This window comes from Penaeus monodon, chromosome 26, assembly GCF_015228065.2.
Source record: "Penaeus monodon isolate SGIC_2016 chromosome 26, NSTDA_Pmon_1, whole genome shotgun sequence".
Taxonomy (NCBI): Eukaryota; Metazoa; Arthropoda; class Malacostraca; order Decapoda; family Penaeidae; genus Penaeus; species Penaeus monodon.
Window position 1 is genome coordinate 430,243 of NC_051411.1, and position 12,849 is coordinate 443,091.

Genomic DNA, 12,849 nt, shown 5'->3' on the forward strand with positions numbered 1-12,849 from the left:
CACTCCTATACGAACACAGGAATGACAGGCCTATTGACTTACGTCATTGACACCATACCGCATAAGCTGGTGCAGAAATCTGATGACAATAATGTGCAATATCAGCATTTACATATTCGAATAGCCTCTGGGTTTATATCTCTGTATAATGTATAAGTAAGGTGTAGAAAGTTTAAACTGATTCACTGCCCAGCTTTCAGAATCACGGCACAATATGCATGGGAGATTTTAATGCTAGACATTATACATTTCGAGATAGTTAATATCATGAAAATGGCGAAGAATTCCGAAATTTTGTTAACAATAGATCTTTGACCGTATATGATACAGACAGGGAAACTCACATGGCGGGGGGCAGGCTAGAATATGTAATAGGAAGGGTTATTGTGCATGGAAACGTCAGAAGCATGCTTGCAACAGAACTAATCAGTGACCACTTTGCAATAGTAACGAGATACGCTGTTGATAATATCAGTCTGCAAAAACAAATAGGCTTAAAATTTATATTCCTCCTTACCTTGAGCACCACTTTAAATCACGTATTTATGACTGGTATAATGATTACACGGTAATGAGTGTTGATAAATTCTCCAGGACATGACGAAGTGGTCACTGATTACTACAAAACCTGGGTCTGTCCAAAGAAAACCTTCAAGAGCAACCACTCACAACGCTCAAAACAACCTAAGTGGGTCGGTGACCCTACACTATTAAAAGAACAAAAGCAAGTTCTGGGGCTTTTTGATATCTACAAGCAGGACAATACCCGTGACAACCTTATTTAGTTTCTTAGGGCTAACAAAATTCTACGGGAATTAAAAACTAATTTAACATGAGGTATGGAAAAATTCAACATTGATCGTGCACCTTACATGTCTACCACAAAAAACAGGGTGCATAACTGTGTGTTGAAACAAATTGCGCTAGCAACGGTAACGGAACACACAGAATCTATGGTGATGATGCATATGAGTGTTACGCCGACGGATCCGTACAGTCTGGATACAAAGCTGGTTGTGCTTGCGCTGTATACAAAAATGGCTTACTACAACATCAAGTTAATATGAGAATACAAAACTGGGCCAGCACTACACAAACGGAGCTGGCAGGTATACTCCTCGCAACGGAATTCTTAATGTCTAGGGGCTCTGGAGTAGTTTTCTGTGTCTCTCAAAGTGCTCTTTGGACGCTAAATTCTTTCAAAGCAGGTGGCGATGAAGAAATTGTGAGTTGCATTAAGCGTAACGTAACCTATGCAACAGAGCGTAATTTCAACATTCAGTTTGTATGGATACCATCTCATGTTGGCATACGCAAGCACGACCACGTAGACAAATTGGCGAAAGAAGCCTGCAGCAAGGATATTGTGAACATAGATCTTGGGATGCCTCTTGCTAGGGTTGCACATATATTGAAAAGTTCTCATAAGGAAGAACTAGTAGATCTGATTAACACTCAAAGGCCTGAAAGCTGTACCATAAGGCACTACGATTAGTATAGAGATGGCAAGCCTTCCTATGGGTGGCACCGAAGTCAAACCAGACAGTGTGACGTGGTTATTGCCAGAATACGTTTAGGTTACAGAATGTACTGGCAACTGCACGGTGCAAGAAGTGCAGATGAATCTAGATGTAGACTATGTAACGAAGAAAACAAACGAACGCTTGAGCACTATATCTCGGAATGTCATGTGATACAGCCTTTCAGACCACCTAACATGAGGTATAAAGAACTATGTGAATATTTCATTTCATCTGATACATTGGAAGATATACTCGTACTATACCCTAAATTTACTATGTGATAACTACCGTAAGCAAATAACAGTGTTATTCAAACACAGTGGCAAAAGCATATGTAAGTAATAATTTTTGTATGATGTATGATTTATATTTCTAATTTACCTTGTACAACTACAGTACTTACAGACTACTGTACAATGTCAGATATATGTAAAACTGTAATCATGATTGCCCACGCCTGAGCAGATAGCCAGGGTGGTAAATAAACTTACTTAACTTATAAAGAACTATGTGAATATTTTATTTATCTGATACATTGGAAGATATACTCGGACTATATCCTGAATTTACAATGTAAAACTGCCGTAAACAAATAACGGTGTATGTAAACACAGCGGCAAAAACATATCAACGTAATATTCTTTTGTATGAGGTATGATTTTTATTTTTTATTTTACCATGTACAGTTACAGTACAGAATACTTTACTATGTCGAGCATTATGTAAAACTCTGTAATCACGATTGCCCACCCCTGAGAAGATAGCCAGGGTGGTAAATAAGCTTTGTGAATATGTGCGGTTATTATCCTTTAAATTGTTTCGGCTACATTGCGTGGTGTTTCGCTATGGATTCGGTGGTTGAATCCAGGTTCGGTGTTCGAATCAAGGTTCGAATCCAGGTTCAATCCTGAGTTTGGTTGTTGGGTTGAGGGCTTGCGGCGTCCTCACTCTACTCGGCCATAGCCGTAAGACAGGCTGCAGAACCTACTTGTGCCGAGGACCAGGCACGGAGGCTTCATTCTTATTATTTTTTTTATGAAGATGATGGGACCATCCAAATTCCACGTGGCCACTTCAAGATTACGCCTCGGTCATGCAGTGAATGGGATTAGTGTCTTGCCTTCATTTATATGTATTCTTATAAACTAAAGAACCTAAAGTGAACTAAAAGTGTATGGGAAGGTGACTGGAAATAGAACATTCAAATATTTTTGAAAACTTTATATCTATATTTATATCTATGAATAAACTTGTAGATTGTTCTATTTGTTTACTTGTAATTCCTCAGAATTGGTAAATCCTCTATGAAACTAAAAGATCTTGGTATTTACATGTGGCGACCTTGCCAGGATTCAAGGATTTACTCGTTTTGAGGAGCAAGTTCTCGATAGGAACAGTGACTTTCATACCTTATTGTTAATAGTGTCATACTTTCAGTGCTGTGAGGCAGTACGTGAAGGTTGTTTTTTTTGTGGATGTTGCGGGAAGGTTTCCCCTTCATGGTTTGCCGTCCTTGGGGCCCGGAGGTGAATCAAACAGGTTGGACTTCAGGTAGTGAGTGAATATCTTTATCTTCTTGAGGGGAAGAACGAGTATTCTCCTGAATGTCCAGGTATTGACGTCATGTCGGTGAGTTCGGTCTTTTGAGGCCACTTTTGTTTTGCTAGGTGCGAGCAAAGGCTCCTCTAGTGGTTATTTTTTTTTGTTTGGACAAATATTCTTTGTACGTGTCCGTTGGTCACCAGTAAAGTTTACTTTAATTTGATACTATTGATTTTAATATGATAATGGCAGATTTTAATTTTGATGTGTTGAAAGCTCAGGCTGAGGCATTAGGCCTTCAAGGAAATGATATTGCTCAGTATGTCATTAGTCAACAGACACTTGCAAGGGAGGAGAGAGCAAAAGAAAGAGCATTTCAGAAAGAACAATTAGAAGCGGAGAAAGAAAAGGTTAAACTTGAACATGAGCTTCAGATGGCTCGGTTAAACAATCCTTCAGCCAGCTCATTCACTTCGGTCCTTTTTGATGGCGCTTCGCGCCCTTGCTTACCAGTTTTTAAAGATGGGGAAGATATGACTTCATACTTAATAAAGTTTGAGCGCATTGCCAGCTTGTTAAATTTTAGAGAAGAAACTTATGCTATCAGACTGGGAAGTTTGTTGACTGGTAAAGCAGTTGATATATACACCTCACTGCCTCCAGAAATAACGTCTGATTATAAATTGTTGAAAAAAAGCTCTCTTACGGGGTTATAGTAAAACTCCCGCAAGTTATAGGAATGATTTTAGAACTGCTAAGATAAAATGTGGGGGAAACATATGAGCAATTTGCTATTCGACTTGGACGGTTATTTGACTATTGGGTGGATGCATGCGACATCACCAAAGATTATGAATCTCTTCGTGATTTTATGTTGCTGGACCAACTAATGTCTTCCATTTCCCCAGATCTGCGAGTATATGTGAAAGAACACAACGTCTCCTCTTTATCTGATGCGGTAAGCCTGTCGGATAATTGGGCATCTGCTCATAGTGCCTACCCCAAGTCGTATCAATCCTTTGACCAAGGTAAGAGAAGTGTGGCTCCAAAGCCCCCGACTCCAATTCAGCCAGCTTTGAAAAGAGATTTTTCATCTGTTAAGTGTCATGGGTGTGGTGACATTGGACATACAAGATCTCGCTGTCCTAAAAATCCCTTAGCTTACAAACAGTACTCCTCAGTTCCAACTCATAAAGTCGGATTTAGTCTAAATAACAGAGGAAAGTCAAAGTTTATGACAGCTGGTACCTTGAATGGGGCTTGGGTCTCCACTATTCTCAGAGATACGGGGTGCACATGTGTTATTGTATCTGACAAGTTGTTACCTGATGTTGATGTTTCTAGCACTGATCTGGTGGGGATAGAAGATTATCTTGGCCGGGTGGATTATTTCCCCAAAACTAAATGCTTTTTGAAATGTCCATACTTTGAAGGTTGGGTTGATGTGGTGAGAGCACCAATTAAATTTTGCAGTATTTTGGTTGGGAATGTACCAGGGGCATATAATCCCAAATTATCTCCAGATTTTGACTTAAATGTACCTCAACATTCAAATAATGCGCCTCTTGATTATTCATGTGCAATTCAAACTAGATCCTCTAAAGTAAAAAGGGTTCACCCTTTAGTCTTACCAGAGATTGAACCCCTTAAAGTTACCCCTGAGGAATTTGCTAAATTGCAGGCAGAATGTCATTCTCTGACCAAATTGTGGGAAAAAGTGAAGTCTGAAGAACTTGATAAAATGCGAGACGGTACAGAATTTAAGTATGAGCAAAGAAATGGTCTGCTTTACCGTACTTGTGTTGCTTCAAAGCATTATGAAAGATTAGGCAAATCTTCCCTAGTAGTACCCAGTGAATGTAGAGCTATCATTCTCTCGGTAGGTCATGAGAGCCCCTTGGCTGGCCATTTCTCTCATCGGAAATCAGAAATGCGCATTAAAGACCATTTCTATTGGCCAAACATGGGGGCTGAAATCAGGGATTTCTGTAAGTCTTGTGACAAGTGTCAAAGGATGTCAACTAAGGGTAGAGTAAGACCAGTGCCATTAAAGTCTATGCCTATTTTAACGGAACCATTTTCTCGTGTTTCTATTGACTTGGTAGGTCCATTTTCTCCTCCATCTTCTGAGGGTCACCGTTATATCTTAACCTTGATTGATTTTGCCACCGGTTTTCCAGAAGCACTGCCTCTTAAAGAGATTGATTCCATATCTGTAGCCGAAGCCCTTCTGGTGATCTTTTCAAGGGTTGGTATACCTCGGGAAATTTTGTCTGATAGAGGAAGACAATTTGTTTCCCAACTAATGGGAGAACTACATAAATTATTGGGAGTCAAGCCACTCTTTACTACTCCCTATCACCCTAGTGGGAATGGAAGGGTGGAAAGGTTTCATGCAACTCTAAAAGCCTCCTTAAGAAAATTATGTAGTGACAAACCATGTGAATGGCATCGATATCTAGTCCCCACATTGTTTGCGATGCGAGAGATTCCTAGCGATCGAACAGGGTTTTCAGCCTTCGAGCTACTTTATGGACGAACAGTCCGGGGGCCACTTTCAGTTTTAAGGGACTTGTGGGAAGACACAACCATAAAGGAGGATGATAGATCTTCTTTCCAATATGTCATCGAATTAAAAGATAAGTTGGAAGAGTGTGCTAAAATTGCAGCTCGAAATGCTGAGATCAGTTCCACCAAATTCAAATCTTACTTTGATTTAAAATCTCAGGATAGGAAGTTTAGGCCAGGCGAGGAAGTCCTTGTACTCCTCCCTGATAACACTAACAAATTGCTCATGTCTTGGAATGGCCCATATACTGTTCTTGAGTGCCGTAACAAGGTAAATTATCTTATTGATGAAGGTGGAAAACCCAAGTTACTTCATGCAAACCTATTAAAGAAGTATCATAGGAGAGCCATAAGTTGCCAACCTAATGTTATGGACGAAGAAAGTAAGATAGATGTCGAAACAAACCCAAAAGTAGTTCAGAATTGCATTCTAGAAGATACTGAATTGAGTGATTGTAATTTTCCATTAACCTCTAATGGAGAAGAGTCCATTTTGCCTGAGAATGACCAACCAGATGTTTGTTCTGATCTTTCAGCAGAGCAGAAATCTGATATTCAATCATTAACTACAAATTTCCGGGATGTATTTTCACTAATTCCTGGTTGCACCAACACCCTGGAGCATGAGATTGAAGTCAACACCACAGAACGAATTAAGTCTAAGATTTACCCCATTCCTATACATCTAAAAGCCCACTTTGAAGCTGAAGTTGACCAATTACTTGAGCAAGGGATTATACAGCTATCGTCCTCTCCCCATTCGTCTCCAGTAGTCATGGTCAAAAAGTCAGATGGTAGCTACCGTATGGCTATAGATTATCGAGCTGTTAATTCTGTAACTAATTTCCATGCTGAGCCAGCTTGCACTATGGAAGAAGACTTGTATAAATTTTCAGGATGTAAATATTTCTTTGAACTGGATCTTACTAAGGCTTACTACCAAATTAAACTTTCTGAGAAAGCCAGACCTTTAACGGCATTTCCTTCACACAAGGGTTTAATGGAATTTTGCCGAATGCCTTTTGGGTTGGCAAATGCTTGTGCCACTTATATTCGCCTAATGCGCATTGTTTTAGCTGGGTTAAAGAATGTTTCTTTCTATTTTGATATTTTCATTCATACTAGAACTTGGGAAGAGCACACAGAGGCTATTTTTTTCTGTATTAGAGAGATTACGTGAGCACAACCTCACTGCAAAACCTTCAAAGTGCAGATTTGTTTTCAAGTCTATTCATTACTTAGGCTTTATTCTTGATGGTAACTATTTGCATCCAAAGCTTGATAAAATAGAGGCTATACTTAGTTTATCACCTCCTTGCACAAAGAAGACTTTACGATCTTTCCTTGGCTTAATTTCATTTTATAGAATGTTCATTCCACAAGCAGCTTCACTGACAAGTTCTTTATCAGACTTGTTACGTAAAAATGTTAGCGAACCCCTAAAGTAGACGGATGAATTAACTAAAGTATTTGAAAAGTTGAAAACGGCATTAGCTTCCAAACCCATATTAAAGATACCTGATGCTTCCCTTCCTTTTGTCTTACGAACAGATTCATCAGACGTTGGGCTTGGAGCCGTTCTTCTACAGTACGTCGATGGTCATCCATTCCCTGTGGCATACGCTAGTCGAAAACTATTAGACAGAGAAAGGAGGTACTCAACCATCGAGAAGGAAGGCTTGGCTATAATATTCGGTATAAACCGATTTAGATACTATTTAATGGGTCAAGAATTTATCTTGGAAGTAGACCACAAGCCATTAATTTATATTAATAAATTCAAGGGGTCCAACAATAGACTTCTACGGTGGTCGTTAAGCTTGCAACCTTATCGGTTTCGGTTGGTTCACGTTGCAGGACGTGATAATCTTGGAGCGGATCTACTTAGTCGTTCCGGAAACTAATTGCCTTTGCTGAGATGTAAACTTCACCTTTTGAAATAAATTTGTTTGGAGAGATGCCACTTTCGAAATTATCATTAAATTTTACTATCGTATATAGTCCTCCAACACTGGGGATTTCCTCGTTTGAATATAATCTTAACACTCGCTTCTCAGTCTCTATGGAAGACGAATGAAATTTAAGTTTTTTTTTTTTTTCTGCAATCACGAATAAGTTACAGTATCCGCTGGTAATAAATATATATATTTTTTGGTTTGTTTGAAGAAAGTGATATTGTGTATTAAATATATCATGAATTATCTAAAAACTTAAGGGAAGAGAAATGCATCCTTGATTGATGTATAACTGTTGTGAGTGTCTTGAGATAAAAGAAATCGGATAGTTTAGGGTTTTCTTGGAAATAAGGATTATAATAGTCTGTGGTTATTGACACATGTTGAAAGCTGTTGTCTTTAGTTTCTCATAGGGAAGATTAAAACAATTCAATTTTGTTTGTATCTATCTGCTAGATAGATACTTGATGGGGGAGCCGTGTGAATATGTGCGGTTATTATCCTTTAAATTGTTTCGGCTACATTGCGTGGTGTTTCGCTATGGATTCGGTGGTTGAATCCAGGTTCGGTGTTCGAATCAAGGTTCGAATCCAGGTTCAATCCTGAGTTTGGTTGTTGGGTTGAGGGCTTGCGGCGTCCTCACTCTACTCGGCCATAGCCGTAAGACAGGCTGCAGAACCTACTTGTGCCGAGGGCCAGGCACGGAGGCTTCATTCTTCTTATTTTTTTTATGAAGATGATGGGACCATCCAAATTCCACGTGGCCACTTCAAGATTACGCCTCGGTCATGCAGTGAATGGGATTAGTGTCTTGCCTTCATTTATATGTATTCTTATAAACTAAAGAACCTAAAGTGAACTAAAAGTGTGAGGGAAGGTGACTGGAAATAGAACATTCAAATATTTTTTGAAAACTTTATATCTATATTTATATCTATGAATAAACTTGTAGATTGTTCTATTTGTTTACTTGTAATTCCTCAGAATTGGTAAATCCTCTATGAAACTAAAAGATCTTGGTATTTACAAGCTTACTTAAATACACTAACTTGATATCACTCTCAATAATATGCCTTCTAAAGCCTTCCGCCTGCCGCTCAAAAAGATATTTCAATTCCTTACAGCTTGTATTAAACAAGGCATCAGGGACACCCTAACTGGGCACAGGACGAACAAGGACCAAAAACATACGTAATCAATTTATGGTAGAATATTCACGTTGCGAAAGTGTACCTTTCAGAGTTAAATATATGTAAAACAGACAATCAGTTTTCAGGGGCTTTTCGCACACAAGACATGTCACAATATAAACTAGGAGGCCCCACAAAGGTACTCCATCCTACTAGGGAAGAACCTGATACAAACACGCACGATATGTGAGCAGTAATAATAAAGAAATTACAATAATTGTTATCATTATAATTATTATTGTGCTAAATATATTCACCACATTTGTCATTATCGATATCATTATCATCATTACAATGATTGGCATTACTGTCATCGTTATCAATGAACGAATCATTATTTTTATAGCCATATTCTACTTTTTATGATTATTATCATTACTACTTTCATTATTATCATTATTATCATTGTAATTATTATTATCACTATGATGATGATGATCGTTATCATTTATGATTATCGTTTTTATCATATTATTATTATTACTATTATTATTACTATTATTACTACTACTACTATTACTATTAGTAGCAGTAGTAGTAGTATTGTAATCATCATCATCATCATTATCATTATCATCATCATTATCATCATTATTATCATTAATATTATTATCATTATTACCATCATTATCATTATTATCATCATTATTAAAAAGGTCATTTTTGTTATTAGTATTATTATCATTAGTTATCGTTATTATTGCTAATAGTATCATTATTGATATTATTATTATTATTGTTATCATTATTATCCTTATTATTGTCATTGTTGTTGTTATCATTATCATTATTAATATCATCATAACTATCGTTATCACTATTGTCATTATCATTATCTTTATTATCATAATGATGATAATGAGGCAAAAATATAATAATAAGGTAATTACTATCATCATCATCATTATTATTATCTGTGAGGTGTTCTTTGCTCTGCGGCCGCTTGCCAACGTCGCACAGAATATGGTATCCGTGAGTGTATTACTCGCCGTTTCTAGCGTTATTTATAATGTTCGTGACGTCATGAATACGTCACGAACTATACATCTTTCGGATTTATAAAACTTGAGATTTTACCTTACAGACTGAAACTTATATTTTTTTTACAATATCAGAAGAAAAAGAAAATAATCCCAAGTTAAAATGAAGTTTGAAATATCAAACAAAAAGTAAAGATAAAAATAAAAAAAATGGTTGTAAAATACTCGGAAGATTAGAGATAAGAATGAAAATGATAATGTGTGAAAGAGAACGTATAATAATGTATTTCTGACGAAGATATAATCGAAACTGGTCAAATACATCTCTACTGGCAAGATATTCATTCTCAATCATACCTTTTCTACAACTGTCAGTAGGACTACAGTTCAACGAAAATGAAATATAATAATTATTAAATAAAGGTAAAAAGAAAATCAAGAAAAAATGCTTTCGAGTCAAAAAAAAAAACAAAGCAAGATGCCCTTGTTTAAAATCGAAAAAAAGAAAACGTCTATAAAAGGGGACACTTCACTAAAACTACAAAAACACTAGAACAAATAAAATGCTAAACAGAAAGACCCCAGAGGAACAGGAGCGACCGCGCAAGCGCAGTTCGGGCGCGGCCGAAGGGCATGAGGCTCCTGAAGGCCCGAGATAAGGAGGACTAGGAAGTCACCTTACTTTATCATTATCATTATTGATATTATTATTTTTATTATCATCATCATCTTCATTTTTATATAATTTCATTGATACTTTTATTATCAATATCGTTATTATCATTACTATTATTATTATCAATATTTTTATTACTATCATTGTATTACTGTCATTATCATTATTATTATTATTATTATTTCTTTTTTATTATTATTATTTTTTTTTCATTATTATTATAATCATCATCATCATCAATATCACTGCTATAATTACTAATATTATTGCTACGCCTGTGGGTCTTTGTCTCTGTGCGAAACATGTGTTAACATGAAAAGGATGACCTGGGCATGTGTTAACATGAAGGGACCTGGGCAAACATGACGCAGCTGGCTGTGAGCAGAGGAGCGAGGAACAAGCCAAGGGACGGAGTTGGGCGCTGCTCCTGTGAAGACCTCGTGTGTGCCCTTGTGACCTGATAAATGTTGTGTTGCCCTGTTATAAGCTGTATCGTGCAGTGTGGCATGCTGGTTTCCCCCTGTATTGTGCCTATAGAAAAGTGTACGGGTAAATAACTTGTGTAAATAAAGGAAAGACTGTCATTTTGTGTTTACTTCGTGCCCTGCCTCGCCACTTGGCGTTTCCTCTCCTGGTGTTCTGGGACGCTGTGGTGTTCGGTGCCTCTTGGAGCTGTTCAGTGTTCACGACCCTGTGGATAACACGCCGTCTGCCTAGCCTGCCTTGTGTTGGTGGCAGAGAGACGAGGCGGGCGGCGTAACATTATTATTGTTAGCATTATCATCATTGTTATTATCATTATCATTGACATTATCATTATTGATACTATTATTGTTATAATTATTTTCATCAACATCATTATATTTATCATTGTCATTATTATTACTGTTATTACTATCATTATTATTATTATTATTATTATTATTATTTTTATTATTATTATTATTATTATTATCATCATCATCATCATCATCATTATTATCATCATCATCATTATTATCATCAACATCCTCACCCTCATCCTCATCATCATCATCATCATTATCATCATCATCATCATGAACATCAACATCAATATAATCATCATGATCATCATCATCATTAGGCCTATCATTATCATTGCTATAATTTTTATCATTATTATTATTGTCATAAGCATCATCATTATCATCTCTATTAGCATTATTATCATTATCATCATCATGACTATCATCATTATATTATAAACACACACACACACACATACTTTTCCTACCCCCCCCCCCCTACAAACAACGGTGTTAAATTCGATCCGTTTAAAAACAATGAATTTATTGACGAAAGGTTTAAGTGACCGTGACAGAAGATACGTTAATTATTTCAATTTTAATGTAAATGTTGCCGTTTGCATTACATTCCATTGTGCTTGAAAGGTACCCTCCTCTTACTTTATAAGAATGATATAGTTTACTATAAAGGTTTCATAGAAAACGTTCTGAGAGAATAACTTCAATAATTTGCCATAGTTATTTCTTTTTCTTTTCTACTGATCCCACATTTTATAACGGCTGTCATTTATTTTTTCGTCTTTCTTTATTCATCATACTCTTCTTCCCCATCTTATTATTAATCTTCTCCCTCACCATTTAATAATATGGTTAAGATATACAAAAGGGCCGCACCGACTTGAAGAAAAAATCTAAGATGGCGTTGTAAACCACGAAAAACCACATTCATTGATATCAGATTCAGTCTGCAGAAGCCAACCTATTCGAGAAAAACGACGGAGTGCGCGCTTCAGAGACTGTCATGGCGCATGTAGCTCAAGACGTCACGGCTAATCAGTGGCGGTCTCTTGGAAATGCACTATACTGTTATTGTATTTCTGTGTTCTAATTTAAAGGAAATTATTCCGAAATACGTATTAATTAATGTTTATTCATAGAATGTGTGATGTGTTTTATTTTACTATGTACGCACCACATTTTATTAGACATCCATAGTTTGTCAACAGTGCTGCTTGTGTTTTGATTTTTTCCCTAAATTCCGGTGAACACGATCTCTTCCTGAAATTGTTACGGTCTCGGGGATAACACCAAATCCAGTGGAATACAATAACTGAGCTCCAGCTGCAGAACTTCGTCAGAGGTTGGTCACTTCCAGCCACCCTCACTTCAACCAGAGGGTAAACCCAATTTGTATCTTTAAATGTACAGACGGTAGTGATCGGGAGGCGTTTCCTGGGAAATACGAAGATATACGGCTTATACTTGTTCAGTGGAGTTAGCCCCAGGATATGTTCAACTGGAAGGTAAATAGTACATTGGCAAGTTAATACCAAAAGTAATAAATTTTATGTAGCTTTACAAAAAAAAAAAAAAGAAATAAAATAAATAAACAGATAAACAGATAAATAAATAAATAATAGATAAATAT

At 36.8% G+C, this 12,849-nt stretch overlaps 2 protein-coding genes and 1 long non-coding RNA gene across 3 annotated transcripts in view; 2 read left to right on the plus strand and 1 right to left on the minus strand.

Moving 5' to 3' along the window:
- Nucleotides 1–2,564: 2,564 nt before the first annotated feature.
- LOC119589789 lies at nucleotides 2,565–10,417 on the plus strand. The gene is made up of 8 exons (XM_037938358.1): nucleotides 2,565–2,621; nucleotides 2,841–2,964; nucleotides 3,318–3,680; nucleotides 3,974–6,628; nucleotides 6,759–6,890; nucleotides 7,185–7,328; nucleotides 8,671–8,779; nucleotides 10,333–10,417. Exons 1-8 carry the CDS (start codon nucleotides 2,565–2,567, stop codon nucleotides 10,415–10,417), a joined length of 3,669 nt encoding a protein of 1,222 aa, XP_037794286.1.
- Nucleotides 10,418–12,367: 1,950 nt separating this feature from the next.
- Nucleotides 12,368–12,849, minus strand: part of LOC119589714 — a 1,412-nt gene continuing 930 nt past the window's right edge. The window contains exon 2 of the mRNA XM_037938298.1: nucleotides 12,368–12,717. Coding sequence (XP_037794226.1) covers nucleotides 12,374–12,717 — 344 coding nt within the window. The 3' untranslated portion in view covers nucleotides 12,368–12,373. The remainder of the gene's footprint in view (nucleotides 12,718–12,849) is intronic.
- Nucleotides 12,583–12,849, plus strand: part of LOC119589715 — a 1,746-nt gene continuing 1,479 nt past the window's right edge. Inside the window, exon 1 of the long non-coding RNA XR_005230196.1 lies at nucleotides 12,583–12,724. This is a non-coding gene — a long non-coding RNA (uncharacterized LOC119589715). The remainder of the gene's footprint in view (nucleotides 12,725–12,849) is intronic.

What these genes read in the sequence shown, in the direction of transcription:
- LOC119589789 (XM_037938358.1), top strand. Translation starts at nt 2,565, where the DNA reads ATGATGGGACCATCCAAATTCCACGTGGCCACTTCAAGATTACGCCTC. An exon ending in CTTAGGCTTTATTCTTGATG is followed by an intron (nt 6,891 to 7,184) that starts GTAACTATTTGC and finishes TCTTACGAACAG; the next exon opens with ATTCATCAGACGTTGGGCTT. An exon ending in AGGCTTGGCTATAATATTCG is followed by an intron (nt 7,329 to 8,670) that starts GTATAAACCGAT and finishes TGCCTTCTAAAG; the next exon opens with CCTTCCGCCTGCCGCTCAAA.